Source organism: Eleginops maclovinus, chromosome 12 (assembly GCF_036324505.1).
Source record: "Eleginops maclovinus isolate JMC-PN-2008 ecotype Puerto Natales chromosome 12, JC_Emac_rtc_rv5, whole genome shotgun sequence".
Lineage (NCBI taxonomy): Eukaryota > Metazoa > Chordata > Actinopteri > Perciformes > Eleginopidae > Eleginops > Eleginops maclovinus.
In genome coordinates this window covers 16065432-16091570 of record NC_086360.1, presented here as the reverse complement: position 1 = coordinate 16091570, position 26139 = coordinate 16065432, and the positions used below count along the sequence as shown (strand labels likewise).

Here is a 26139-nt window from a genome sequence, read left to right as displayed (position 1 = left end):
TATGTAAATATGGCCAGAACCTGTTTATGTTCCTGAGAAATTTGAATTACAAAGATTTTGTTAATGTTATTTTTTTCTGCTCATGGATGAAATCCTTTTTCTTGGTTTGGTGGATCACTGAGTTAAGTGGTGTTTAGAGGAAACAGTAGCACCAATGTTATTAGCTCTGCTCTCAAGAGAATATACAGATACATTTAAGCAACAGCTAGTGATGTATCTCTTTCATACACTTTTCAAGAAATGAAATATGAGCCCTCTTTTGGGGGGAAATAATATTGATGTTTATGTAGCAATTACATGACAGTCAAAACATTCTTCCTCATTTCATCCATGCTCAGCCATCAGAAAATAACATTAAAGCAACATGATTTCCAAATTGTCTAAAGTACAACTGCCGCCAGAAAACCTCATATCCCAGACAATAGTATCATTAGTGTCCTAAACATGCAGACAAATATGTAGAAAGCATGTTCTCCTGGATTACCATTAAAAGTCCATTTCTATTCTTTGATCTGAAAACAAGGTCACACTAAACGATGCAAAGTGCTTTATTTTCAAAGTGGACAATAATCAAATGAAAAAAGTAGAAAGTTCTAACTTATCAGCTGCTCTACAATCATTTCCATCTGTGCCCTGCACAATCTGTAAATATACAAAACGTCCTGTTCCCAATCTCCACTCCCAGTATCAACCGTTTCCTTTTTTAACACTCTGACCACATGTAAAGGTCAGGCTGACCAACACAAGATTTACCACTCCCTAAAAAAGATGGGAGAGAGGGAGGTACCAATGCTCACTATCTCTATGTTCTCTGACCACACACACTTTTCAAAATAAAACCGTTAAGTCTTTCCATTATTCTCTGATTTCAAACAAGAGTGCTTTTACATCTTTTGAAAATTCAACTTTAATAAAAGCCAATTAAGGATTATTTATATTTGAAGTTCCATTTATTCAGAAACCTATTTCTGCAGAAATTGACATTTCCAAAAACTTTTCTAGTTTTATGACCCGAAGCAAAGACTGATTACAGTGCAGTGAGCATTTAATGTTTTCTGGGCTCGAAACATTTCTTTGGGGCTTGTTAAATCTATGTTGCACAATTTGATGAAAGATGAGAACACACCAGAAATGAATGTGGAAAAAAAGCACAAAAAACTGAAAGTGTAATCTGCACAAAAAGAGGAGCTGCAGTCGAGCAAGTGTATGGACAAGGTCTTCAGGCAATGCTTCAGTTCGGAAAAGAACACTTTCCATTTTCAGAGCACTTCAAACAATCACTGCCCTCAGGGTGCGCTATAGGCATTTAGTCTTTTCTTCCCCCTGCTCTCAACACTAAAATCTGCAAACAAACAGAACTGTTTCTTGAAAAACATGATCAAAAACAGTGATTTGAAATAATAACCACCGCCAGAGCTAGGGCCTTCTTGTCTATTATCTATCTGTTATGCTATCTTCTGACAAGGACTTTGCTTATTGTGCATGTATACAGCAGGATGCAGAACAGATGGTCTATATTTCTTGCTTATCAGTTCAAATCCTTAATAAATACTACAATTATTGACAAAATGTGGTTTTATTTTTTCAGCCATCCGTGCTACTAATAATTGCTAAAATATGTGACTATAGTGCTTCAATGTGGTCAAATGGGGCAACAGTTGATCATAGAGCTCAATCAATAAAACCCAAGTTGAACATAACTGTAGTTTCCTTTAAAACATGAGTAATAAAAAAACACAAAGTCAATAAAGTCATTTCTATTCTCGCTCTTATATCATTACTTTTGGTGCAGTTCACTCCTATCATATATTTACATTTCAGTGAATAGGTTGAAGTCCATTATCTTGGATGTGTTTTGTTTTGCACACAGTTATCACATGCGTAATGATTCAGTTCAGGTATCTATAGTTTCAATGCAGCACTTCAGTGATTCCCAGAGTACTTAAAGCTGAAGCCGCTCACCTCAAATAACCCACTGACATTCAACAAGTTGTTATGGTGTCTATGGAAACGCACTTGTAAAAAAAGACAGTTAAACAGATGGCAGCTATCATTCAGACTTTCTAACCAGATGACCTTAAAATGTGTACTTCTCATTTGAGGGATTTTATTATTTTTTATTGTTCACACACACACACAGACACACACACACACACACACACACACACACACACACACACACACACACACACCAGATAAAATACACAGTTGTATATTTGTCAAACACTGGTGCTTTGTAGTCATGATTTCCGATTCTTGTGCCAAATATTTTTAGCTAAATTAGCATAATGGCTCTAGGCATGGTAATGTTGGTACGTCTGTCGCTTCAGTAAGGACTGAAACATTGATCAATTATCAGGTGGTTTGGTTGTAGCACTGGTCCTAAAACATGGTACAAACATTCACAATTCCCAGTTGATGAATCTTACTGATGTTCGTGATGGCCTGAATATGTTTTCTAGTGCCTGAAGCAGTTTTAAATCTTTTTTAAGTTGTAATATGTGAACAACTTTAGGATGGATGTCATGATACCGTACCATAATGTCGTAAAGACCAACTTCCGCGGCATGCCTATTGGATAGTGTTTGTAAGAGAATCTCAAGAGCTGGAGGCAAAGGCTGCTTTTCTGCAGGGAGAGGAAGCAGTTAGAGGGTGAGGAGGAGGAGGAGGAGGAGGTGGTGGGTACGCTGAGCATGCTCTGTAGTGCCTTTGGCCTAAAATGAAGCGCTCCTGACCTTGAGGGTGTCATATCGATTGATCAGCAATGATGAGTTGTGTGTGCATGTGAGTGAGAGAGAGAGGGAGGCATAGAGGCGTGTAACTCCACCAAACAAGGAGAAAACTGAGACCTTCTCTAATGATGAATCATTGATAAGTGGACAAGGGAGGACTTTCTACATCCATCTCTCTCTTCCTCTCCATTTTTCTTCTTTTTTTCTCCCTCTTTTCCTTTTAACATTTGATTTTTAGCTCTTTCTCTCCATCTTTTTTATCCCTTTAGACTTTCTTTCCATCTGTTCTTCCTCACTTGCTCACTGGCTTTCTCTGTAGTTTTCTCACTTTCTTGTCAAATGTCAGTTTTAGCATTCTCTTCTCCATCCTTTTCTCACTTTCTGCACTTCACATTTACGCTTTCTCATTCAATCACTTATTTTTTTCCCCCTGTTCTGACATTTCTGTCTTGTTTGTGCATCAGATGTCAGGTTTATGTTGCCGCTTCTTCCCTACAGGTGCTTTGAGGGCATGAACATATATAGATGCTGTTTAAGTAAGTCCTCTCCTCTCTCTCTGCCTGTCTGTCTGGTGTGTTTTTCTCTTCCAAGAATCTGCAGTGTGTAAAGGAGGGTCATTGTGTGTCATTTTGTGAGAACCTTCAACAGGCCTATTTAACCCAGATTGCTGTCATGCTTTGTTTCTCAGACTGTAAATCTCTCAGTTGTAATGGTATCATTTTTAAGCCTTCAACGTTCTCACTATATTTTTACTTCTCTGTTCTTAACTTCCGCAGGTGCACATCTTAAAATGAAACCTAAATACCTTTTTGCACTTGACCTTGTACTTAAATATAAATAACAGCTGCTGCCAATTGAACTTGACAAGATTACCTTCCTTGTGAGCCAATCTGTGGCAAATGGGAGTCATAGGGGAAAAACTCCTAATTTTTTTAGGTTTAATTTAGCCTTGTTGTGGTCTTTTGGGCCCAGACTCAGGCGGTGTAATTCGATCTGAAAGTTTTAGCCTAATTTGTGAGCAATGTGGATTTCACAATAACAACAATACTGAAGCAGCAACAAAAACAACAACAACAACAACAACAACAACAACAACGTATAAGTGGTTTAAAGTCTTTCACGTTTAAATCAAAATACTATAATGACTTTTAACTCTAAAACAGCACATCTATTGTTTGGTTTCTGATCTTATTGGCTGTGAACATGGATTGGACAATTCTAATCAGAAGCAATGCCCCTGTTACTACAGATAACACACACAACACTGCACTGAGGGGATTTATTTGATTTTATTTGCAACTGCTTGGGACTTTCAGTAGGGTTAGGATTTTTAAATATCTGATCTTTTAATCCTGGGTGAACCTCAAATAAAGTTTGCTCCTTTAACATTTGAAAATGATGACAAAGGGCAGCATTTAGCGGCTAAAGAGCTTTTTCCCTCAGGAGTTAGTCGAAAGGCCAAAACAAGCCTCTCGTTTGCTAGCATCTTCACTATGAGTTTATAAGTGATAATATGTCCGTGTTATGTATCGCCGACAAATCCAATACTTCATGTTTACAAGGTCAAGAGCAAAGTCAAAAAATATTTCCTCGATTTCAGCTATGTTAAAGCTTCATTCAATCTCTCAACACTCACTACAAACATGGTTCATCTGCCAACACAAGAACACAACAACTATACACAGTATATAAAATAACCATCCTGTGAGTGTCGAGAAACACATCGTGAGAAGCAACCTGTACCAAATTTTGCCCATGTGTTATTGATGGGTACGGGGCAGAATAATGCATTCGATATCAATAATGTAAACCAGCCACAGTTTTTTACTGAACTGTCAGACAGAGACGAGCAGCGATTCCTCCAGTCAGCGGAGATGTGCTTTTCTCATGCACACCTGTTCAATACTGTACAAGGACTGACACGCTCTCTTCACACTTTCTGATCACAAGTTCATCACCGTCAGCAATGACTGTGTTCATGTGGGGGTGTGAGCATGTTTTTAATAATTTAGATACCATGTTTCCATGAGAAAGAGCTGTTTGTTTTTAAATAGCTCTGGTAGTGTGCTGAGCTCTGCGGTTATAATTGTGTTTTTAAGTTAAACTTCAGTCAGCGGTCCGATATATGAACCGTGGAGGTTTCAAACTGTTGCCTTGGTTTACTCACATCTCTCTAACAGCCCTCTCTGTATGTGACTCTGCTGCACATTTTGACACCACTGTCTCTCTCCTTACATGCTGCAGGGCACATACATCTGGATATATGTGGAGCATGAGGACAGGACCGCATGGGGAGAGGAAGTCGACAGTGGAACGGGAGAAGGATGAAGACTCGAGAGGACTAATCAGAAGGGCAAAACCGTAATGTGACCCAACATCCTACACACATAAAAGCACACACGTGCAAAAATGCTTATACGTACAAAAGAACACACAAATTCTGATGTATAGGGGATGCTAAGAGGCATTAGAGATATATTTTCCTTCAGAGCAACCTCATTCACCTCTCCTGGAGAAAGAGGGAACGTCACACAAAACCATAAATCCACACACACTCTCTCTCTCACACACACACACACACACACACACACACACACACACACACACACACACACACACACACACACACACACACACACACACACACCCACACACACACACATACAATGGCTGCTTCATCTGTCTTTCACCGCCTCTCTCTCAGGGGCCATAAATCAATCACTGCCAGAATACTGCACTTCAACTGCAACCGAGAGTCAAACACACACAGAGGAACAGGCACATACACAGTTATCACGTACGTCTCTACATTTGCATTCCCTTTTTGGTTTGGTAATTTGAATGTCAAACGTGGACCTTCGCTGCATCAAATGCTAATGGTTCAAGCGGCGCCAAAAAAATAGATTTATTCCTATAACAACTGTATCTTTAAACAGCATAAATTACTTCCTCTGGGTGTTGAATTCTTTGGTTGCTTATCATGAATGCATTATAGTTTTTCAACCCAACTAAAGTCAGCTAAATGGAAGCACAAAAAAAAAAGTGCCTACACCCAGCGTATGTATATTAAGATTCACACAAAGCTGAATCTCAACGTTCAAAAAATGAGCCAGTGGAAATAAAAGATGAGCATCTGTCTGCTTACAATTCTTAAACCGCACATTGAACATGACTACACTTGAATGACAGCGTTGCCATCATTATGCATGAATAAAACGAAGAACCGATGGAGGTTTTGTTCAGTGGTTAGTTCACAACGAAGGAGAAAATATCAGACAAGTGTAGAAATGAGACAAAACAAGACAAATGAGTTCTAGTACGTCAGTATGATAAATAAGAAACAGTAGATTAGTTACAATTGCTGCCATTCACACATTGTTTTGGAAATGCTTTTAGAAAAATGTGTGGCAGCAAAACCTCAATTATGAAAGTGTGTGTGTGTGTGTGTGTGTGTGTGTGTGGGGAGGGAAAGGGGGGCGGGGCACAGTAGTTTAACATCAACATGACAAAGACCACGGGCGCTCAGTTTAGTTGACATGCGTGTTATCACCAGCAGCACTGAGACCCAGTGAACGACCTTCAGACAGCAGCTGTCTCCACCTGAACACAATGGATTCATGGACACATGATGGGCAGCATAATAAATTAGATCCAGCGTGCAACCACAAACAAAACTGTATCGGGAGCCCTTAAATTCAGCTTTTTCTTCTCATACATGTAACTGTCCCATCTTGACTTAAGCGCCAGATTGATACCGGGTTGTACTCTGTTTGATATTGGTGTTTAAGGGCAAATATATAAAAATGTGTTTTTGATGTATCCATGAATCCATGCATGTTATAGCTATGTTAATACCCCAAGTCTAAAACAAATCAACAACATTTCTGGGGGATTAATTATGTACCGTTTGTCCTTCCCCCACAAGCTGAAAGTGACCAATGACGTTAAAAAAAAGAAGTCCTACCTTTGATGCCAAACTTGGAATTCCCTCCAAACTTGAGAATGACCAACATTAGAAGGAAACCGGTAAAGGCCACAGCAGCAATGCCCACCACCACGTACACCTGGACAATGAGAAACAGATTTATACTCTACATATACACTGTACATTTGTATTGTGGTGTGATTGTTCATTCTAACTTCATCAAAATAGATCCAGCTCGGGTAACACAGATAAATAAGAAGTAAAATCGTCTCAAACAGTGAACAGATTAAATCAGCAAAGGGCACAACCGTAAAATGTGACTTACAGCGACTCTGTCTTCAGGAGGGTCTACAGGGGGGCTCTCTGTTGATGGAGAGATGATTGACATTAGAGGGGTTATTAGTTGCTGAGTAAAGAATAGTGTTGTTTGTTATAGTAACATAAACATCCTTGAGTAAATATAATGATTAAGTTATCTGCTTCTGTTAAACTTAAACAATTTGTTTTTTGGTCAAATTTACTTCAAGGTGGTTACTATTTTGCACTTTATAATTTCCCTTTAGTTAAACCCCTCACTCAATCAGTAAAATGTAAATACTACCAAACCTACTAAAAGAAACTCTGTTTTATATTTTTCCACAGCTAAACTGGATAATTCTTATTATACGTACTAGGATCAACTAGCTCCACACTGAAATATGTAGAATATTGGGAATATTGGTTCTTTATTTCATATGTTTTCTTCATCATCATACGATGAGGAAGCCGACTTTTTGCTCGACAAAAAAAGCCTCATTGTTTTAATATGATATATATGTGGCCATTAAGTTCATATTTTGGAGTTTCTTATTGGCTTTTTATTTGAAAAGGGTCACTTGGAAACATAATTAGCTGCAGAACGTTTTTTAAAGAGCTATGAAAGCACACAGAGTCACATCGATGTCATTTGAGAAGGCAACATTGACGAGACGGCTTTTGTAGGCCTGAAATCAATGAAAAATCTTTAAACCAAATGAAATATTTCTTATATGATATATCAATGTAAACTGCAAATATGTTATAAGACAACATATAGTTTGACAGGCATAGCAACTGTAACTACGGGTGCTAAGCAGTGTTTGTGATTGGGAGTGAGCGAAGGCGTAGCGGTACCTGTGAATAAATCTGTAGCAGGGACAAGGTGTGTGAGAAACAGCAAAAGAGAAAAGAGACAACAGAGACAAATTAGCTGCTAAACATATCAACACGCTTCACTTATACATTATTTGACATGCACTTCACATCTAATGCTGTCAGTCATGAGCTTGTTCTTTAGGCTTGTTTCAAAAACATTACACAAACACAATACACAAACCAACAGACAACATGTATTTAACATGCGCAACATCAGAAATAATAAGAACGACATCAGGGCCAGAATGTGGAAAAAGGAAAACATCCCTAATCCCTAGCTGCAAGGTTGTGTAGGTATGTTACGCACCCTCACCAACTTGAGAGAAAAAAGAGAAAGAGAAAAATGTCTAAAATGTAATTGTGTTAATTGATAGGGATGAAAATGATAAGATGTTAAACAGAAAAAACATCTGAAAACACTGACACTATGAATACACCATAGATCTTGACTGGAGGTTTTAGATTTAACACTTTTATTAGGTCAAAACATTTGTAGTCATGAAAAATGATTTTACTCACCATAATAGATAGGCTCCTTTTCTGTATCTTCACAATATGGAAACAAAAGATAGCGTTATACAGATTATATTTTTCATAGTTTTATTTATTTAATATTATAGTAATTATTTACTGATGATAACAACAGTTGATGACACATGTTTTGTCTTTTGTCTTATTAATTAATCAAGCAATTGTTTTCGCTCGGTAATTAAAAAGAACGTGAAAGCTTAATTTTGAGAACATCATGCAGTGCTGCTGCTCCTCACCCTCCCAGGGCTTGCTCATGAAGTGAGCCTCCACCTCCTTCTCGTCTATGCCATATTCGTTTTCAGCCACCAGCTTGTAGCGGCCATTGTTGAGGTGTGTGGGGCTGTCGAGCTGCAGGCAGCCATGGAATTCTCTCTCTGTGATGTCATGGATCAAGGTCACGATAAATTTGCCCTCCATCACAAGTTTATCATCCTGATACCACAGCAGCTGTGGCTTTGGGTTTCCTGGAAACAACATGAAGACGATACTTGACACTGTGACTTTCAGTGGTTTCAGATGTTTTAATCATAAGTCTTTCTTTGCTCATGTAGTCGTTGCTGTGATACATTTAATGGGAACTTACAAAATTAAGGCCAAGCATTTCAGGCCTATAGACTGAAAATGTAGTCCCGCTAATATTCTGTTTCCACTTCATGGAACTCTACATAAAATTTCATTTTCTGCCTTAATGTAGTCTAGGTGGGGTGAACCACTGCTCCCTGTAGCGATGCCGCAAGACTTGCAGAATAATATCATCTGCAACCAAGCAGAGTAGCGTCTGCCCTCTGTCAGTTTTAGGGTAAGGTGAACATCATGGTTTTGCCTGGTGACATACTTATCTAACAATCTAGTTGAAGTGGAAAACCACAAGAATGCTATTGAGAGCATTTGCTTTTTTCAAAAAGGTAAAAAAAAAGGTAGTGTGAATTGGAAACTCAGCACATAAAAATGTGTTTATGTCTTTACCGGACATGCTGAAGGGGATGCACCAGTGATGGTCGGGGATTGCATCACTCAGCTTCGTGATTTTAGGAGGAACTGAGTGTAGGACAGAGAATTGAGAGCAAGTGTGAGATACAGACAATAAAGAAAGCTGAAAGATGAATCGTACATCAACTCATAGACAAAGCTATAGCATGCAGAAACACAGTTGTCTTCTCCAGCTTTTAATTCTCTGTTTTTAAAGAGTGGGCTGAGACATACACTACTTTGAAACAATAATCTAAATTAAATTAGAGCTGTTTGCCACAGGGCAAACGTACAAAGTATATCCAGCATCAGTGCGGACTCTTTCTCTCCAACGATGTTCTCAGCCGTGCAGCTGATCTTGGTGTTGTGGTCCAGTGACGACAGGTTGGAAAGTCGCAGCACTGAAATCTGTCCCGATGTCTCGATCTGAGGGAGTAAAAACATCCATATATCAGCATAAGGAGTGGAGAGAACTAGATTCAGGTGATCATACCCATGCATAGCGTTTTTAATCAAACATTTACATTACTAAATAAAAGTAACTGGTAAAAGCACACTATACAATCAAGAAATCTATCAGCGATGAGTGGGTGATTTTTCACTATTTTATTAATGGATTCAGTGATCTAAGGGTTGAAACATTTTGGACTGCAAATTAAGTTTATTTTCTTTGATTTTCTCATGTCAACATTCCTAAACTCCGAAGATGTTTTGATATGACAAAGAAAAAAGCCCAAAATCCTTTCATTTGAGAAACTGAAACTACAAAATATCTTACATGAGCGCTTGAAAAATGACTTGGTTGAATTAATAAATTATTTTTTTCTGTCAATACCCAGAAAAAAATATCAATTAACTGTTTTATCTTCAAAAGCAATAACATAGGTCAAGTCATGTGATATGAAACGTGTCTAAGTACATCTGCGTGTGTGTATTTCCATGTGTGACCTGACCTCATAGTTGGAAACCAACGTCATGTTCCATATAAGCTCAGGCGAGGGCACCCCCGAGGTCGTGCAGGAGAGGTCCACATGCTTCCCCTCCATTAGTGTCACTTTGGATGGGCTCAACGTTGCCATGGGAACCTCTACACACAACCAGGGGGGAAGAGAGGAAAAGAGGAAGGAAGCAAGCTTAGGATTCATGGCCAACTCTTGTCTTTTCATTTGAAACACTAGGCACGTAATGGTCTCCACAATATGAGTGGAAGAGCAGGCAAACACACACCCAGTACCACACAGTGAAAAGAAGGACACACAAAGAAAAGACCAAACTCAACCCCCCCCTCCTCTCTCTCTCACTCTCACTCTCACTTTCATTATAGCACACTCCCCCCAATCAAACAGTCAGACAAAGACACAGAGTTCAAACATGGTGATGGTTACACTGATTACTAGTGCATGTCTTCAGCAGCCCAAGTACTGAATTGATTGGACACAGTCTGAAGCCTCAGTCAAAGCTAAGACACTGGTGACTGTGTGTGCCCGTGTGTGAGCGCGCGTGTGTGTGCGCATGCATGTGCTGACCAGGAGGTGACCTGAGTGTGACCAATCAGACTCAATCAGAGTATTGCCACCCTCATCTCCTGTCCAGTAACATCTCTGATGAAAGGAAAAGATTACAAAGAGAAGAGAGGGAGAAAAGACGAGGAGACAAGACACAAACCTAAAGAAGGGAAGACAACAGGTAAGAGAAGAAGATAAGAACAAAACAAAGAGAAGTGAGAGAAGATGAAGAGAGCAAATCAAAAAAGACAAGAAGGAAAGATGAGAACAAAGAGAGGGGGAGAAAGATAAGAAGAGGGGATAACGGCAAGAAAATGAACAGGAGAGAGAAGAGAAAGAAGAAGAGAAGCAAGAGATATGGAAAAGACAAGATGAGAACCAAATGGAGGAAAGAAAAGAAAAGAAAAGAAGGGGATGCCAGTCGAAAACAGGGGGATGCCGATCCAAGAGAACTGAAGAAGAGAAGAGATGATTAACAAGAGAAGAGAGGAAGAGGCTAGACCAGAAAAAAAAAGAAAAACTGTAGAAAAGTAAGAGTAGCTTAGACAGGGAGAAAGAGGAGAAGAAAAATAAGAGAGGAAAAGAAACGGGTGTCGACAGCTACTGCAGATAACACTGGACAGATTCCTTATCGAACCCCCCCCCCCTCCTCGTCCACCTAGTCTGTCCGTCGGCAGAATGCTTATCACCAGGGCAACCCACTTATCACTAAGGCAACCTACTCAATCACCATGAGATGCACAAAAAAAAAGGCATTTTAGCCATATCACGACCACATATCTTAACTGGCTCTCAGTAAATCAGCTTTCTACTCACACTACACACCCTTTGCAGTGTCTCTCACACACACACACACACACACACACACACACACACACACACACACACACACACACACACACACACACACACACACACACACACACACACACACACACACAGCTAGAAGTCAGAATGAAACTTCCGGAAACAGACTCTATTTTGATGTGAGTGCAGTTGTCATGACCTGTCAGTACAAAGAAATTATTCCAAGTTCAATTATGTACGAGTGCAGCTTTGGTAGTCAAACCACCCATGACATCTGGTGTGATTGTAATCCGTTAGCAGCTCAGATGTGTGCAGAATCAACAAGTAGGATTGAGGAGGAATTTACTGTGATTAGTATGGTAGACCAGCCTGTGTCAGTGACAACACGTGAATCCTTAGGAGGAAAAATTGAACTATTGTTCGGCTCGTGCTGAGGTTCACCTGCAGCTGGTTGTAAACATATGGGAAACACTGGCAGTCAGTGTCTGCAGAGGGGGAGCCAACTTAATGCACAACAGCCATGACACTGACTGACACAAAAAAAAAATCACAAAACAAATTGCGAACTTAAGGCCCGCTTATTACCACCGAGTGGTATTGCTCTGTTGTCATTGAGGTGAATTTCTTGACATTTAAAGTCAGTAGTTGCTTAGATTTAGAAGTACTTAATAATCAATACATTCATATTTTATTGATATTGTGTGATCGTTTTCTGGTTTTAAAAGAAGTATCACATTAAAGCCATGTCATTTTCTTAATTTACCAGACTGTTCCAGCTGTTGTATTATTTGCCTATAACCGCCTAGTCATTAGATCCACATTACCGATAACTATTTATCAAAAATCTAATTTTGTCAATATGTTGTTAAAGCATCAAAATCTAACCCTCTAGAAAATCGTCAGAATATCGATATCGAGCTATTTGGTCAAAAATATTGTTATATATTATATTCTTCTCATTGTCAAGCTCAAAGCCAGACTTGTATTTCCAAAATAGACTTTTGTTTTTAATACAAATATTAACAGCTACTGAGCTTCCGTGTTGGGGGTAACTCACGACAAAGTCACGTGTTACTGTAATCAGATTACATTTGTTGGTTCAGCAGAATCTTTCACTATCATAACCTTGTGGGACTGTGGTGCACAAGCAGCTAACTTGCAGTTTCTTTAAAATTGTATTTCTTAAATTACCAGATGTCATTTCAAGTACCTTCTTTTCCTATAAACAATGATATTCAAAGGCAGATAATTGTGCAAGATTGTAACAAAGAAACCTCATTGCTAACATCCCAGTCCTTGACACTCCTTGACTCCTTGAATTCAGATTACCTCCATTCACCGGAGCTTGCACTATGAATGGGCTGTGCATTACAGACCCAGCATTGGGGACATGCCCCGGTGATGTGGAGCTGAATAGCTGCTCACAGCTCATATTTAAAAGCAAAACATCCGATCCGGATTGAAACCTCTGCACAATACACCCAGGCATACTTCAGGGTCATTGTTAGAGGTGTCATTGTTATCAGCTCTTGTTATGGGCTGCAATGGGCACATCCACAGCTGTGTTTAAAGAAGTGTTCATATCTATTATGTAAGGCTCCAGCCTCTACACCACAGAGATGTGGGGATTTCTGATGAGAGGCAGGAGCAGAAGAGAGAGATTTTTTCACAAAATTCACATCAGGGAGAGAAGAAAATGTGCCAAAAAGTGACACAACACAAAATGCGTCCCTGAATTTGCCTCTATATATTTCTGTTGTTCGAGCACAGTGAAGACTGTCAGTGCATTATGAGAGGGATTCAGTGAGTGAGCTCATAGAAGAGGGGGGAGAATGACAAGACTAGCTGAGCAGCTTTTAAACCCAGAATTTGTGGTAGATATTCACTTTCTCTTGATATTCAAATTGACTGTCTGGCATAATTTTTGGGTTTTCATTTTCTTGAATCTGCCATCCATACTGAAGTTAAAGCTACATAAACCATGGTTAAAGTAATGAAAACATCATCAACGTATCAGGGGAAGGTGAAACTTTGGTCTCCTGCATAAGGAGCAGACGCACCCATCCATCACCTCGACCTCCACACCCTCTACACTGCATTAAGGACACTTCCTGCATTTGCATTGGATGTAGTAAATCTTGAGGGACATAACCATCTAACCTGGACGAAGCTCGCCATGATATTGAGCAGGTTCAGCTATGCATCATTCTTGTCATATGAAGGACTACTTATAAATTAAAAAATGAAAACTGCACCCCATCAATGCAACACATTTTCTCTCCACATTTCAAATTATTAGTATTTATCTTCTTTTAATTCCCATAAAGATGAATTACTGAATTGTTTTGCCCAGCTGTGCTCTTCTGTTTTCAAACCCTGTTTCTATCAATCTAAACGTGCTGATTTCATTGATGTTTTCTAAGTTCTGTGTTGATTTTAATTGTAGTTTTACAACTTTTGTGCCTTTTTGTTTTCTAGTTCACGTGAGTATTGTCCATATAGGAAATTCACACATGTAAATAGCATCTACTGCCCACAGACACAGAAACCATCTGGCCTTTTTACTTTTATTCACCTATTTACCGCTCCGTTATGCACCTACGTGTGCTTGTGTTAGAGGATGAGATATTAGAACAGAGGAAATGACACTTCAACAGTAACTGAAAGAAAGACAAAACAAACGAGAAAGGGAAATGAAACCTGAGAAACAGTCATTCCAGCCAGACAAATGGACAGACGAAGAGATAGAGGCAGACGGAGAGAGTGAGAGCGACAGATGAGGACAGAGGGCAGCAGCGCTGTGATGTGACCAGCAGAGGTCTAGTAACCCATCTGCTGTCACTTCCAGGGTACAATAAGGGGAAAATGCAACTTTTCCCGGGACAGCTGGTTTAAATTACAACATTGAGACCAGATTTGATATTTAGTTATCTTCCTTTAACAAGCGTGATCCAAGTACTATGACTAATTTAGAAAGGATTGCTACAGAAAGTGTTTATATATGTTTTAATGATTTCCTTTTTCCTTTTAAACCTGCAGCTGTTTGTACCCAGGTCTTTTCTGATTGGCACAGTAAACGTATTTCTATAATGCCCAAGCATGGGGTTGCAGTAACAACAGAGCGTTATTTTCTAAGTTAGGGTTCGTACGGGTCAGCAGTAGGGACTGTCTGTGTTTGTCAGCCTTTTGGAGTGGAGCTCCGGCAGAAAACAGTCCACAGAGAGAAACAGAGCGAGAGACATATGCGGGTGGCCTGAGAGATCAGTGTCAGCCCGAGGGCATCATTGGGCACTTCCTCTGCTTTGTGCCTTTCTCATATGTCACTCAGAAATGTTCAGACAGACTGTCATACATGCGAGCAGACAGAGAGATGGAAAATGAGTAATAAAGAGGGGGAGACACAGCCTGAGAGAGGGGGAGGCAAAAGATAGCTTGAAAAAAAATGACATAGAGAGCAAAAGGCCAGTATTTCGGACTTTTTGTGTATCAGTGTTAGCCCTGGGGGCATTATTTGGCACCCCCGCTCCACCATGTCCTCCTCCTCCTTCTCATATGTCACACTGCCAGGGGGTCCCCTGCCCACCTCTCCAGGGGCCCCGCTGTAACTGTACTAATGCCAAAAATAACCCCCGCTAATGGAAGGGAGGCAGAGGGGACGGATCAATAGGAGTTATCAATGACATTGTTAGCTTCCTGAATGCTAACTTCCAAATGCCCTAAGCTATTTTTGACCAGATGGTAAAAATACTTTCAGATTCATGTTCTGGCTTATTGCAGAGAAAATTGGATTACATTTCAATTGAGACCCATAAAGCTTTTCTGACTGCCATCATTGTGTGTTTTATAAATTCAAATCAGATGTGAAGACTTCTTTATGTTCTCACTTTACAGTAACAAACCGGATCCAACTGGACTGTGTGCTTTAAAGGCTGGACTATCTGCTGTTCATTCATGAGCTTGGGTTAAACACAAGCTTTTAATTATAACTTAATGTCACTTATAGCTAATTAATGCTTATAAAAACCAACACATTCTGGCTAAGTTTGGACAGGCAGCCAGGTCAAGCTGTAATCTGCCCCTGTTTATGAAAAGAATGAAGTCCAAAATAGAGATCTTCTTAAAAAACTAAGGATAAAGCATCGATTAACTGCTGACATTTATACATTCAAGCTTGATGAACACTCCCGTAAGCAAGGACATAAAAGCTTTGTGGTCAGTGGATGTCTGTCTAGTGAGAGCAAGCATGCTGGTTAGCTTGGCATTCCACTTGTGAATAACTGTATGAACGGGTACTAAGAATACAGTTTTGTGGTTGTAAACACTATTCGTTATAGGAATACTTAATACTGTTTCTTTGCAATCAAACAAAGATGCAACATCTTCTCATTAATTCTTCGCAATTATATCTGTGGAAATTGTCTTTTATTGCTCATAAAAATTGGATTATTGCTGTTGTTATCAAGTGTTGCTGCTCTCCAGAATGAATCCCTTTATAGACGACCAAAACATGATACAGAGAAATTGGAAATTAAATCTGCTGAATGACAGCAGGTCACCGATGCAACAGGAAACTGTGCAGATGGTCTTTATAACACTTCATTTTATTGTGATTCATGCAGTACATTTTCTCCACTCAGCATCTTTGAAAATCACTGAAGTCATGTATGTATTTATTCACACAAACACTCCCTCTTAGTCCTACTTCTATAATGTCCTACACACAGTGACCTTTCTACACCTACGAGCAAATGTCTCAGATGACTGTAACTGGTCTATAAGATGACTTTACCTCTCCAACACACAGCACACACAAACAGGTCTGTGTGTTGTAGGTCACACATTTCACACTCCTCCATCTGGCAGCTAATCTATGCATCATATAAGAAAACTCCCTACAGCACAGAGATAACATCAGCCTGTTTAGTGTCTGGGTGCCCTTTAAATGACACCCTGCACAAACCAAACTACATTTTTGAACTCAGGGCTCTGAGTGTGTATGCATGCATTTGGTCATTTGTCTTTTTACAGCACTTAACCTGCACTTAAAACACACAAAAGTTCATGCATACACACTTCCACACATATACTGTACACTAACTTAAAAACAGATGTGCCAGACATATGCGAGACATCTGAGAACACGCAATCAAAACAAAGACTTGGAAAAATGTTTGCAGAGGAAACCATTAGGAATATTGTTTTCCTCCAGGTGCTTCAACACTTTGCAGTCTGCTACTGCTTGTGAATGTCTTTTCCAGCCTGTGTGTGTGTGTGTGTGTGTGTGTGTGTGTGTGTGTGTGTGTGTGTGTGTGTGTGTGTGTGTGTGTGTGTGTGTGTGTGTGTGTGTGTGTGTGTGTGTGTGTGTGTGTGTGTGTGTGTGTCCTCACCACAGTTGGGTAGTGTCAGTCTGGACAGCAGCTTGCGTGCTCCTCCATCCTCGATGCAGCGCAGCTCCTGATTGTCTGCTTCCTCTCCTAACCACAGTTTGATCCACATGTTCTCACAGGAGCAGTGCAGAGGGTTCCCTGTAAGGATCCTGCACACACACAGTCAAGAACACCCGAGAACCGTGAGTATTAAAGCGTGAGAGTAAATTAACATTTAAAAAACAAAGAAATAGCTTGATTAAGTGCGAGTATAATGGTGCCATAAAGAAACAGTTGTTAGAAACTCCCTCAAGCAGCATGTTATCTTAGCTAAGAATAAAGAGTGAAAGCAGCAGAAAAGGGGGATCCATACAAAAGCTGGGATGTGGTTATGTCCTGGACTATTTCTTGACTGGGAATAGTAACTGCCTGGAAATGTAACTTTATAGACATGACAGTCTTTAACAACTCATGTATTTGGTTGAACTGTAGCTTTAATTTTAACTGGGCGTACAGAAATGCTCTATTGTTTTTTTTTATGTAGCAAATGGGCTACAACTGCCTTTTGTTGTGCAATACCGTGTTGCATGATGACAATAAAGAATTATTTTCCAGAATCACTCAATACAAAGTGAACTGCTTTATTTGTAATAACAGTTAGTGAGAGACTGAGTAATTCTATATCTGGGGAATGGGATGTTATAACATAGCCAATCACACATTAGCGTGCCTTGGTGGGTAATTTCTGCTTGGCAACTTTGTCTCTGTCCTCACCTTGTCACCTAAATCTAGATTAACAGAATCATTTTTTTACTTAAGGTTATCCTAGGATTGCAGACAGAGGTAACTTCACATCATAACTCTATCGTTGACATCACATAGGCAGTAGGAGCATGTTTATAGACTGACTGATGATAACTAGGCGGTAAAGAAGAGACAGAAAGACAGACAGACAGACGGAGATGGACAGACTGATAGAGAGGCTGAGCTGAACTCACAGATAAGACATGTTGAGGTGTCTGAATATCCTCCAGGACAGCGACGACAGGTTGTTATCTTTTAGATTCCTGGAAATTAAGTCAAACAACAGGGAGTAAGGGTGCTTACAGAAACTAATGTTTACATGCATTAATAAGCCTGAATTATTTTCAAACAATTATGGTAACCCAAGGTTTATTTTAATTTGAACTTTAATTATGTTTGTTAATTATAATCACTTTCAGCTTGAACCTGAACTGTTCTCATCATTTGTCTCTTTTGTTCTGGTGATTTTTTTTCTTGATAATGTTGCAACTAAGTAGTCTTTATAATATTATATACAGTACATTTCCTGTTATTTAATATCATCAATAAATAATACCAAAAAGTAAATCAAATAAAAACACTTGTATACATGTTACTATTACATTTCTTTCACTCAGTAAAGGAGAAGTATAAATCATCACAGAGACTATAATGTCAAAGGAAAACAAATAATAGTTTGCACTGTTTTTACTTACAGGTACTGTATCTTGATGTTGTTTTGAAAGGCCAGCTTCGATACGTATGTTAGCCTGCTGTTGGTCACCGTTCTGACACAAAAAAAAGATACAACAGCTTTACAATTATCAACATCTGCAAAATGAGTTTATCAAAACATGAATTCAGGTTCTTAATCAGCTCCACAAAGTCTAAAATATATGTGGTCGCAGTTTCTAATAGGTCATGTCAGAGATACAACTTTTTTCAGACGTGAATAAAACTAACATGATAAAAAAAAGTATACTCTTCCCAGAGGGGCCGGTAAACATGCCTCTTGCTAACGTTACCATTAGGCCAAATCTAGGTTTGGACCAAACGTCAACAGACCATCTTTCCTTGTTCTGAGCATCATTAATATCCAAAATGCTAAATAAACTAATCATACAAAATAAACATTTCACCTCACTAATCCAGGTTGTCCATGCAACATATCTGGATTCAAGATCTTTGTTAGAGCCACAGCACACTTGTAAATTCAACAGATGGGTCAAGCTTTTTCGTGTACAAACCCTGCTTTAGGATTGAAATGCTGCACATTGCTCAGCACTGTTGAAACCAGATGCAAAGTGTGTGTGCTCTTCATCAGCTCAGGCTGTAAGACATCATTATCTGATGTGAAATGTTGTTTCAGCAGATGTTCTTCAAGACCGAGTGCAATTGTGTTTGAGTATTTCTCAGAGTGAGACGGTCTATGGTTGTAGAGTATTATGTTTCAAGAAAGTGCTGCTTGGTGGTTTTTTTTATTCTGAAATAAAATGAAGCATATATACAAACCTTAGTAACTACAAAACCCTGCAATAAAATGCAGGGTTTAAAGCAACAAACATGGATAATACATTGCCTTAAGCAAAGAAGGAGAAGTATCAATAAAGGCAAGGTACAGTAAATCAATATTTCATATAGTGGATTATACCAAGCCAAATATGTTGTTAAAATGTAGAGAAAATGTTCTTTATCTGCACTAAAATGCTTATATTTTGACCTTTTAGATTGAATCTTTTGTACAGCAGGTGCACACCAATGTAGTTAACAGAGCAGCAACAACAAATATAACAAACAAAACCTGTATATCATCATTTATTAGCAAATGTGACCATTGACAAAAGGTCTGAATGTGTTCCCCGAGTCAGTCAGTGTGTGTCTTGTTAATATAAGGCATAGAAGACTCACAGGTTCCTGAGATTCTTGTAGTAGTGCAGGTCTTTGTCGTTGATGGAGGAGAAGCTGCTCTGGTTGGCGATGTAACTGTCGGGGGATACAAGTATGTGTCAGAAGGCTCATTTGTTAACAGAGGGAAGCAAACAGAAGCATTTCAACAAGACAAAGGGATGTATTAAGCCCACATGATTACAGTTTAAAATAAAATAAAATAAACTGCAGCTGATAAATGGGCCAGAGGATAGCTGCTGGTTTTAAAAAAAAATGAAAACAGCTCTCTTCCCTCTTTTCCTCAGCTGCACTGGAGCAGAGCTCTTGACCCGATTAGGGGCCAACAGGAGATGATTGAGGGCAAATCCCTGGTGTGAATGAGTAAAACTGTGAACAGATCTGTAAAACAGTATGTCTACTTTTCAAGAGCTTTGGGATCAGATGTCTGAGAACATTTAGAGGTAAATAGCCATCTCACCTACAGAGGGAACATGATGTAACAGAAACCTTCAGACTTAGCATGGTACGTATTATTCGGCTTAATCAGAAGGTCATTAAATAAAGTTTTTCATGTGGCAAACATATGGCAACTGGGAGCAAAAAAACATCTCTAAATTAGAGTAATTGATTTCCAAGATCATTACATGGCTATACTAGTCAAAGGGGCTTTAGTTCAAGATTTGTTTTATGTTACTAATTATTTCAAATACACAAGAGGGACCAAATGTGTGCACTTCCTAGCAAAAATACTCAGGTAAAAAAATAATAGTACGTAACTGCAGGGCACTGTTAGGCTTTAATCAAATAGTTTCTTTTTCTTTTTTCTAATTTCAAGGCAATAGCGTTTCGATCTACAAGATCTCCCTCGGGCAACCTGGCACATTTGTTGGAGATCTAAACAGTGCCAGAAGAGGAAATTACTAAATATGTGGAGGCTTATAGTGCAGACCTCCTTTTTAGCCTCCAATTAATTTGATACAACATCATACACTGTATCTTACCTTGTACAAGTCCCTGAAATTATACCAGAATAATTGTTTTTGATTCCACAAGATTGATCAGGTTTAAAAGATGACACCCAACTGTTAAAAATATTCTATAGGGGTTTTGGTGGCTTTTTGGGTTCTAAGACGCTGTACCAAACCAAACCGTGCAATTGCTTTAAAGCCGGCAGGAGACTTTAGTTGAATACCACTGCTGCTGTATCTCACCTCATTTCCTATCAGTGCTCTGCTGTCACCATTAGATTCAAAATAAAGCCTGAGAAAAAGGCAGTACAAAAATTGGAAATGTGGCATTCCATAATTAAAGAAGCCGGCCTACAACGTCAGCATTATTCAGTGGTCTTCCCTCTGATACATAAAACCATGTATCTTCAACACACTGTTTCATAAAACTACATTCACTTATGTAATAGTGGCTCACAGTAATGTCACACAACTGAAATAAAATCCTGACTAAATGTTTGTAGGGTTACAATCAAATTTGAAATCTACGATAAATTAACAATTACAGCTTCAATGTCTCAGTAAATGTCTGTAAATCAGCAATAAGAAAAAGCAGAAAGCGCTCTGTATTACGCTGTAGCCACTGCCAAAGATAGTATCTTTGTTTGCATTTACTATGACCACATGTGTCCATTTGTCTTTCATTTACTACTGCCTATCAGTATTATGACACAAAACCAGATATTTTTGTAAAATGTTACTGTTTCATCTTCATTAAAGACTGCATTACTACTGAAACAACTGTCTGTGCTGTTTCTCTTGTGTTAGTATTTATAAAAGTGCCAACACCCCAAAAAAAACTCTGAACGTTTTCAATCTGTCATTCAATTGACCTATATCTGAAACATGTTTTCTTAGAAGGTGAATTTAATATGATTGGTTTAACTCAGCTTTTATACTAAACAGACATTGACACATTCATATGACCTGCTGTGTTGAGTATTTACACCTATTTAGTTCACAGCGACATTTAAAGCTCATTATATTCTGTCATTGTGTGTGTGCAGATGTCTTGAATGTTGGATGTTAATCAATTACCATGGACAGGGTACATGATAATCTAAATACACGTTTTTGGCAAGGTCGTTTTTGAGTTAGAGTGCATGGTCATCAGTGAACACAGTGATTTGTTTACATTAGTGCTCAGTGGATGCTCCAGCAGACTGCTGGCTCATTTAAACAGCTTCCAAGGCTTCTCCCAAGTTCATCTCTGGCAAGTTATCATCAACAAGGCCGTTTATCGGTGCCAAGAAAGATAGGGCAGCAATTCAATATTTTAATCTCCTCTTTTAATTGCTCTGAGATAAAAAAAAAATCTTCAACGTGTCAGAGTTTATTTCTAGACCACGTGAGTTTACGAAAAGGGAGTACAGTATACATTCTTTAAAAGCACAATGATCTTCTTTTTTTTTTAAATAATCGTCTCAGAAAAAAGGGTCCAGTAGGCCTATTCAATTACAAGAGAAATGTTGACGGATTTGAAAATAACTGCTTTTTTCATAGAGATCGATTTTTCTTCGCCTCTGTTGGCCATTAAAAACACTCGTATAAGCCATCTTGGGAAGTGTCTCGCACTAATATTTGGACAGTGGTGGTGTGCGGGTCTGGTCACAGTCACAGAGACACGCGTATAGGCACATGCACGCTCCTGCACACAAACAGACCTTTGTCTAATAAGCGGAATGAAGTCTATCTGACTGAAGTCCTTTCTTTATGAAATTGTCAGTTTCCATGCTGGTGTTTAAAGACTGATGGCTTCATGATGGCAAAGTGTCTGTTATGTAATGTAGGTTACACATGATGTTTGTCTGACAGATACCCGTGCCGAATATATGAATAATACCTATATTTATATCCACATTGGTAAATCTGCGAATTCTCTTTAAAATCAAGCAAGAGATTAAGACTCGGAGGGAAAATAAACATTATCTGAACCGGTTCTGGCTCTCCTTGCCAAACGTTCAGCCTGTCAGTTCCAGACACAGCTGGCACATAAGGGGTAAAGGAGGACATCGTTTATTTGGGAAGTGTTCGAAATAACCGCTACATTGAAAAATATGAGATTACCATTCATAATTTCGAAATCTCCATTATGTAAACCTGATGTTTATGAGACACTCACATGTCGGTGATGTTCTCCATCTCCGCCTCGCTCTGTAGAACGGGGAAAGCATTGATACCCTGCTCCGGGTCCACACATGAGATCCTGGTGCTGCTGCAAGTACAATAAGACGGGCATGCCTCCGCGGACATCCACGGATCTCCAGATTCAACTGACACCCCTATAACTACAACCCACCACCACCAGCACCGCCACGACCCAGACCCTCTCCCTGGCGAAGAGAGAGTCCCGCTCCCGGGTCTCAAGACGCTCATCTCGGGTGCCAACTTCAGCTATTAGGCTCGCTGAACAGCCCCTCACAACCCGGCCCAGGCTGGCTGGGTTTAGCCCCTGGTTCAGCCAATAAAGGAAAGGAGAAAGTAAGCTAAATCCGATGCCTAGGTGGATGCAGGCAGTGCAGCTAGAACACCATCTGCAACGATGACAGAAGGGATTAAAACCGGAGTGTCCTTCCTTTCCTGCGCGTCTCCTCCAGAGTCCCCCGTCAGTCAGCCAGTCAGTCAAAATCACACTGCCACACTGACGGGTGTGTGCCAAAGAGGATCTCTCTCTCTCTCTCTCTCTCTCTCTCTCTCTCTCTCTCTCTCTCTCTCTCTCTCTCTCTCTCTCTCTCTCTCTCTGTCTCTCTCTCTCTGTCTCTCTCTCTCTCTCTCTCTCTCTCTCTCTCTCCCTCCCCCCCCCCCCTCTATATATCTCTCTCTATCTTAACCGGAGCTTCCTCAACACAACGTTCTCTATGTGTGGATGAATCTGGGTGGTGGTGGTTGGGTGGGTGGCAGGATAGGCTGCAGACCAAGTGTCAGGGTGAGGGAGCTGTTGTGCTTTGAACGCTGGATGCAGGGGAAGTAGAGCAGAGGAGGATGAGTCCAGCATCAAAGCAGATCGTGTATAATGTGATACCTCATTGTTCCCCTTTAGGGAAATGCTCATTGCTCTGCATGTTCTGGGGAAAGGGTCAGGTGCAGAGCAAGAGGTGGTTCTCACTCAAGGGCACCTCAGCTAGAAAACATGCAGAATGTTTTTGTTGGTCACTCAAGAATCTTTGAGCGTCTGTATTAATATGTGGGATGACATGGGTTAAAGTTACTCTGTGCCAGGCCTCACCAGCCTTCAGATGGAGTGTGAGCGTCCTTGTTTAACAGAGAAAGAGGATGGGGGGGATAATGTTTCTGCGTTGAAGGCGTTATTTAATTTATGTACTAGATGGTTTCAGATCATGTGCATAAATGGGACTAAAGGAGCAATCAATTTACATCCGCTAATTGTCATAATCGGTCTCACCATCACTCTCGTCGTTCCTACAGTATAATCATCATTATCATCTGGCTGTTATTTCATAAGTAGACCTGTGTACAGTTAATCAGTGAACATGAAGCTGTCTGAAGGAGGTCCTACTATGAGTTTAGGTAGTCACACAAGTGCCTCATTTACATTCTTAGCCTTGGTAAAAATCTTGAAAAAATAATCTGCAGTTTCCTTTGAACAATGCGTTTAAGCATTTCTGTTGTCAGGCCTTGAGCTGATCAGTGCTTCCATTGTGGAAGTGGTTTAGGAGGTAGAGTGGTCCACCAATTGTAAGCCCTGCAGTCAACTTAACCAAGTTACTCCCAATGGCATGGTCAACAGTGTGTGAATATGAGTGAATGTTAGTCTCCCTGAGCAGGTGGCAGCTGTTGCCTCTGTATGAATGTGTATTAATGGGTGAATGCGCTTTGAGGGATCACAAAGACTGTAGTAGAGCTATATAAAATGCAATCCATTTACTGTAAATACAAGAGGTGGACGTACAGTAATGGCTGAAACATCACATGAAACTGTGTGAGACTTAGAGAGAAGGGGGGAGCAATCACCCATTATCAAGTCTTTAGCTGGTGTGTACTAGACCAAATGTCACCTTATTAAATCATTAGGCCATTTTTCATAATGATATGGGGCTCCCAGCCAAACCTGACCTGAATCAATAATCTGTCATCTCAGAGCGGAGGCTGTACGGCTGCATGCCTGTCACTCTGCCGCTGTGCTGCTCCTCCCGCCGGATGTATTTATAACACAACAGTTTTTTACGCTGCACAGCCTTTACAGAACTGAGCTACTTCTCTTCAGTCTTTAACCTTTCACGTGCAACACAGAAAATGACATCTTTCTGTGAGCAGGAACAGCCCAAAACACCGCAGCTGCGAGGTGTACTCTCCTTTTCTCTCTTCTCCTCTCGACTACAATCAATCCTCCCTTCTCCTCTTCTATCTTCTCTCTTGTCTCCTGTCTTCCCTCTCAGCTCCTCTGCTCTCCTGCTCTCCGATGTCCTGTCCCCAGCTCTAATATGACGTTTGTGCTGACGCACAGGCTGTGCTGCTGAATAGAGTAGTGTAATTATGGAGCCCTGCCTGTGTCTGAACCAATCTGGTGGATGTCTGCCTCAGAAACCGGGTTGTATGCATTCTGCACAGCACGCGTGGGTGTACCAATTAAAAAATGGCTTCATCAAAAGAATATTCTAATTACTCGCCATTGCTTTTGATAATTTGACAGTGGTTGTAACCTGTGTTCAAGATCTTTGACATTTCTAAACATGTAATCATCATCTGATCAGTGATTATGGGTTTTATTCAACAGTGTGAGTGTATTAGTATGCCATGCATATTAAGCTTCCTATTCAAATGTTAAAGCATATTTAATGTGTTATCTGCAAAACACACATCACCACTTTCTAACGCTGCTTCCAACTGATGAGAATCAACCTTGTTAAAGGTGTCTCTACTGAAAAAGGGAACACAGTTTTGGGGATTTTAACTAATGAGCTAAAAATGTAAGCATTTGTCGTCAAGGGTCGTTCATGGATGATACCAAATAAAACATATCACAAATAATATCTGACATTTGAAATAGTGTTACTACAAATTTCAGAACAAGTTCAATTGAAATAAAAGGTTTAGAAATCTTATGTTGATAACTACTTTTACCATACTAAACTACTTATTATCTGAATGGTGTTCACATCATCTGTTGTGTCATCACACTAGGTTTACAATTTAAGAATAATAACAATAATACATTTAATTTATATAGCGCTCTTATAATCATATTTTGTGGCATCACAATCAACTTTTCACAACGCAATCACCTTTTATGCATCACAATCAACTCTTTTGCGTCACATTCACCTTTGGTTGTATCAAAATGCACTTAAGTTTCATCATAATAATCTGTTATATTATCCTATGAGAACACAATGTCTTTCTGTGTTATTACTTCAGGTTCATACATGGTAAAGGAAAATAACTAAAGTTTTTAAAGTCCAAACACATTGAATCCTTTCATGATTTATTCATGTG

General features: G+C 39.6%; 1 protein-coding gene across 2 annotated transcripts in view; it reads right to left on the bottom strand.

The window, feature by feature from the left end:
- Window positions 1-23438, bottom strand: part of ntrk2a (neurotrophic tyrosine kinase, receptor, type 2a) — a 66022-nt gene extending 42584 nt beyond the window's left edge. For both annotated transcript variants that reach the window (XM_063898146.1, XM_063898147.1), the window contains exons 1-12: window positions 22808-23438; window positions 19700-19774; window positions 18508-18579; window positions 18007-18075; window positions 17030-17178; window positions 10284-10417; window positions 9624-9756; window positions 9328-9399; window positions 8598-8825; window positions 8350-8376; window positions 6983-7020; window positions 6697-6796 (exon numbers count right to left, since the gene is read on the bottom strand). In XM_063898146.1, coding sequence (XP_063754216.1) covers window positions 6697-6796; window positions 6983-7020; window positions 8350-8376; window positions 8598-8825; window positions 9328-9399; window positions 9624-9756; window positions 10284-10417; window positions 17030-17178; window positions 18007-18075; window positions 18508-18579; window positions 19700-19774; window positions 22808-23061 — 1351 coding nt within the window. In that variant the 5' untranslated portion in view covers window positions 23062-23438. The remainder of the gene's footprint in view (window positions 1-6696; window positions 6797-6982; window positions 7021-8349; window positions 8377-8597; window positions 8826-9327; window positions 9400-9623; window positions 9757-10283; window positions 10418-17029; window positions 17179-18006; window positions 18076-18507; window positions 18580-19699; window positions 19775-22807) is intronic.
- Window positions 23439-26139: the final 2701 nt, after the last annotated feature.